Source organism: Poecilia mexicana, unplaced genomic scaffold (genome assembly GCF_051168715.1).
Source record: "Poecilia mexicana isolate PSO_F unplaced genomic scaffold, ASM5116871v1 scaffold_12, whole genome shotgun sequence".
In the NCBI taxonomy this organism is placed as follows: Eukaryota; Metazoa; Chordata; class Actinopteri; order Cyprinodontiformes; family Poeciliidae; genus Poecilia; species Poecilia mexicana.
This window is the reverse complement of record NW_028263381.1, coordinates 11,099,229-11,104,509: the sequence shown is the minus strand read 5'-3', so window position 1 is coordinate 11,104,509 and position 5,281 is coordinate 11,099,229. Positions and strand designations below refer to the sequence as shown.

General features: G+C 39.0%; 1 protein-coding gene across 2 annotated transcripts; it reads left to right on the top strand.

The window, feature by feature from the left end:
* Window positions 1–935: 935 nt before the first annotated feature.
* tmem250 (transmembrane protein 250) lies at window positions 936–4,912 on the top strand. 2 transcript variants are annotated; one of them, XM_088010919.1, is made up of 2 exons: window positions 936–2,620; window positions 2,899–4,912. In XM_088010919.1, exon 2 carries the CDS (start codon window positions 3,061–3,063, stop codon window positions 3,478–3,480), a length of 420 nt encoding a protein of 139 aa, XP_087867045.1. In that variant the 5' UTR covers window positions 936–2,620; window positions 2,899–3,060; the 3' UTR covers window positions 3,481–4,912. The 2 variants fall into 2 exon arrangements, with proteins under 2 accessions (XP_087867045.1, XP_087867044.1); XM_088010918.1 differs by having other exon boundaries at window positions 936–2,631.
* The last annotated feature ends 369 nt before the right edge of the window (window positions 4,913–5,281 follow it).

Sequence of the window (5,281 nt, the reverse complement as noted above, 5' to 3'; positions counted from 1 at the left end):
TTTGAGCCAAGATACACCGTTTTAATTGAAAAAATCTCGAGGCACACCACCAACCAAAGATGTAAACAAAGATACTCTGTAGCCGCCTATATTATATATATATAGTCATTCTTATCAAAATGTATTGAATAGGAATCAAGTAAACACAAAAATGTTTTTTTTTTTTATCACATTTTACATTTCTTATTTCAAATTGCACGTAACATGTCCACTTCAAAAATACACCTGAACAGGGCCACAACACTGTGGTCTTAAATTTAAAGAAGTTGTAGTAAACTTCAAAGTGTTTTACAAACTATTTCACAAGCATTCTTTTAGCCAGAATACAGAAAATAATTCCTATTCTGAAAGAAGCAATGATATTTGGGAAAGATTTCACTGTTAAAATATGAAGATTTGCAATATGTCAATATCTGTATATTTTATCCATCTAGTATGAAACCTGTGCATATTTGGATGAAAACAGCTGATTTCCTGGCAGAAATTGAAGAAAGACAAAGCTCTTCCTCAACAGCTCTCAGTCTCTCTCTGGTTTCAGTTTTTATAGTAGCCAGGCTTGAGAAGCTCACTTCACACAGACATGTTGAGGGAAATGGACCCATGTTCTTTCTAACTACTGCTGAGCTTCACTGTCGTCACAGTCTTGCTAGATACGATGCTCTCACCGCTACCTGTAGCATTCATGCATCACTAATTTTCTTGTTTTAATGTAAAATGCTCTGTAAGTGGTAAGAAAATTACAGGATTACGCCGCTAGCCAATACTAACCATGGTTTCGTTCACACCGAGCTTAAGTGCAGCGGCTTTATTTCTCTCCTGTAGTGCCAGATCGATACTCCTCAACTTAACAGCTGCATCATATGAGTTTGAAAAAATTTCTCCGTCGTGCCTGCTGCTAGCATGTGGTTGTTCTAAATGAAAATTAACGCGTTTTTCTTTGATCTACAATTTTGACTTCTAATGATTCACTTCCTGCTAGAGAGCCCCCTGGTGGTTGAAGAAAAATACACAGAAAAGCCGCACCGGGCTACAATCCGCATGGTTCAAAGTTTAGGAAAAAAAGTAGCAGCTTATAGTCCGGAAAATACGGTACCGTAGGTTAAATTCAATCGTTTCCACGGCACACCTGACGATCACTCACGGCACACTAGTGTGCCGCGGAACAGTGGTTGAAAAACACTGTCAATGGATGGATGTCTGCAGGCATAAAGCTTACAACGTTTTTGCTAAGACTGAGCAAAGAGGAAGCAACATTTTTTGTTAAAAAAAAAAACAATCAATTGAAAAGCCTTTTCCTGAAAACATTACCCATGTAGGCTACATGTGGCCACTTGCCACATGTAGCTCATATTTTCAACATGTTATCATTCATGTGTTCTACATGTGGTAAACTTGTGATCACAAGAATACCACATGCGCCCCACATGTGATCAGATACTTTCCATGTGCAGATCATGTGCTTGTGCTCAGTGTCATACCCTTGTCATGTGTTCAAAAGTGAAAGTATGTGGAGCATCTCATACCATGCAAACTGCAAACCCAGGCATTGATAGTATATTTAAGAATCCAGCAGTATACTGTAATTATATACTGTAGTGACCCATAGTGAGTTGCTCAAAGACACATTACGAGTCTTGGGTTATTATGAGACTGTTCGGTTGTTCCCAATTTTTTTCAGTTTGACCTTTTGTTCCTTTTTTAACTGTTTATTGTAGGAGAGGTGTTGGAGAGATGGAGTTAGGTAAAGGCATTTCTGCACAATGATATAAGTGTAAGTTCTATTTTGTCTATTTATTCTGTGCTGGAGCTGTCTTCTAACACCTCCACCATCGTGCAATGCAAACATGCAACAATGCAAAGTCTATAGAGTCTTATTCCTACAACACCACATTCCTACAAGAGGAGGCGGACAGAACACACCCCACTATCTATCTTTCTGCCCTTCCAGAAAAAATCCTATGATTTGACGTTTATAACGTTGTACCGCGTTTAAACTCGTTTGTGAGCCACAAAAATATTCATGTGTGAAATTATGTCACATGAAAAAAAAAAAAAAAAAGCACAGGTGGATTTGGAACTGATCATGGTAAAAGAAAAAGAAAAAAGAAAAAAGTGATACACCTGTTATTACAAGAAAACAAGTTAATCAGCATGCCCAATAGACAGACAGACAGACAGATAGATAGATAGATAGATAGATAGATAGATAGATAGATAGATAGATAGATAGATAGATAGATAGATAGATAGATAGATAGATAGATAGATAGATAGATAGATAGATAGATAGATAGATAGATAGATAGATAGATAGATAGATAGATAGATAGATAGATAGATAGATAGATAGATCGTGTTCATCGTTCGTTGATGACGAACACTGTCCCTTTAATTCTAACGCTGACGTCACAGCACGATGACTCGTTTATTTTGCGACCGCACCGGCTCAAATTCTCTCTGGCTAAAGCTACATCCATAGACAGAAAAATATAAATCGTAGTGTGAAAAAAATACCAGAAGTGATGCTTTTTGGGGAATCTTCCGCTCAACGCTTCAAAATGTAATTCAGCCACCAGACGCCTCGGAAAACAACAGCCCCAGTTTGCTTTGGATCAACGCGGTCTGTTTCATGTATGGGTCCTGCAGGCGTTCTTGCATTTTTTTTTTTTCTGCATGCTGCTCTGTATTGTTGCTGTGATTTACTTGAATATGCGTCAAAGTAATTCGTAGCTGTCTTATCACTCCTGAGAATGCACCGTTTGCATAAGTCTGCATTTTGTGTAGCGTTTCTAACACATTTTGCATTTACTACAAAAGCACTTACAGGTTCCACTAATAAACAGTCTGTGATTACTTATGTTTTTTTTTGTTGTTGTTTTTTTCTTCTTCTTTTTGCAGAGCTGTGTTGCATACTAAAGAGGGAATCTGGAAATTCCATGAGCATTCCTGATCTCCTTCACTAAAGCCGGTGTGGGGGCTGGAAGCAGGTCCTACTGTGTCCCCCCCCCCACCCCCCACTTGTCACTCCTGTGCACTACTCTGGGCTCTTGTAGCCCCTCCATGCCTGTGATCCCCATCCCACGCAGGGTGCGCAGCTTCCATGGCCCCCACACCACCTGCATGCACTCTGCCTGCGGCTCGGCGCACACCACCAAGCTGGTGCGCACCAAGTACAACAACTTTGACCTTTACCTGCGCTCCCGGTGCATGTACAGCTTCCTGCGCTTCTTGCTGTACTTTGGCTGCAGTCTGCTGACCTCCCTTCTTTGGGTGCTCCTCTCTGCCCTCTTCTTCCTGCAGTACGTCAGCGTGCGCGTCCTCCTCCGGCTGCAGTACAAGCTTTCCGTCATCCTACTTCTGCTCGGACACCGGCGTCTGGACTTCAGCGTGCTCAACGATCTGATTATCTACAGCATGCACATCACCATGTTTCTGGTGGGGGGACTCGGCTGGTGCTTTATGGTTTTTGTGGACATGTAGCTGAGCTGCTGAGAATGTCAGAAAGACTGAAAGGGTGTACACCAAGTCACATCATGTTTCTGTGTACTTGATCATTGCCTACTGATTTATTTCCGTTGCTTGTTAAATGTTTTGAAAAATTGTGGAAATAAATTACCATAAAGATGCTGAAATAGCACATAGAAGCTTCTTAAAACCTTATTACGTTCAAGAAAAAAAAAATCATATTCTGTCTTGTTCCTATTGATTGTGTTTGACTCATATTAACTCATATAAATAATAAATAATAGAATTTGATTAAACCAACCGTAGAGTTGACTGATAGATATTTTAAATGATGGTCAAGAAACCTCATTTGCTTACGGACAATTGCTTTAAACCTTCAGTTGTCAAGGCCGATAAAAATGGAGACATTTTCACAAAACTGTAAGACGGCTGAGAAAACAAGTGTGAAACTGCAAAAGTACAACGTGGCAGAGGAGCGGACTGACCTCCGTCCAACTGACCGGCAGTAGTTCCAAAACCCTTTAGCTTCTGACCCACAAAATAACAATGAAGGAAACTTATGACCCCAAGTCTTGATGGAGCTTATACTTTTTTAATCAAATTCAATTAAACAGAGATAAAATAAATATTAGATAACAGCTTACTTATATAATTTCAAAGGATTTGCCATAATTCACTCCTAAGTGCAGTTTTTTTAAACCTTTTTTTTTTCAAATAATTAATACGTTTTACCATAATCCTTATTCAGTTTAATTCCTAAAGATCCCATTACGCCCCACAAGTTGATTTGTGACTTCAAACGAAATTCCATTTTAAAAATGTACTGAAGAGCTGTTAAAACATTTCTACATTGTTTCTTTTCAGTTCCAAACTAAAATCACTTTGTCTGCTCACATTAAGATACAGACTAACTAATATGACTTAAACTATTTAAGCGAAGACATTTGTTGGGTTATTTTTTTAACGGATGGAGGTCTTTGTATGCAGTTGTTTGAAGCCATATACATTCAATATGGAAAAACAACACACTCAAACTTACTAGAAGGGGACCAGCAACTTGTATTTCATCCATTTGTAAACCATTTCATCAAAATAAGTGTTTGTTTTATAAAGCTATGACTTACTATAACAGGAAATGTCACAGTTGCATGAAATGCTGACGTATGACTGTATGATGCAAGTTTGTCTTTTTGTTTCGACATAGCTTGAGGTTTGCTCTAAAAGCCATAGATAAGTTTGGCTATAATAGGTCATGTGCAAACAGTATCTTTTAAACATACATCTATATTGCAGGTTAAGTAACTGTGCAGTTATAGTATGTCAACCCATGGAAGCGAAAAGGGAGCACCGATGTGTGATTTTTGTGGTTAGTGTGACAAAAGTAAATGGATTTAACATGTTTTTTTTTTTTTTTTTAAAGTTATTTAATAAATATTCTTCTCTGTTGCATTGTTATTTAAAATGTAAAGCCAAGGGAATGTGTTTACCATGCAGTCCTGCACCCATGGTATCATGCCTCGAGCTGTGTCATAAGAGTGTGTGACAGTTCAACTTGAGAACGCCTCTGGGTCAAGTGTCCCATCAGTCGCTCTTCACATGGTCTCAGAGTTGCTCTGACAGACTTCTCTGTTTAGCTTCCTCTGGCACACAACCGCAACTGGACCCCTCTGTTTCTGCCAAGCATAACAATGGACATGGCTTGCTCCCAACAGCCTTATATAGCCTCATTTACACTTGGCATAAAGGAAGCTAACGGGAACCGCTGAGACCTCTGGCTGAGCTGAAATATGCATTTTTAGTGCTTAATTCTAAGGAA

Coding starts and splice junctions, on each gene's coding strand:
- tmem250 (XM_088010919.1), top strand. CDS start 3,061: ATGCCTGTGATCCCCATCCCACGCAGGGTGCGCAGCTTCCATGGCCCC.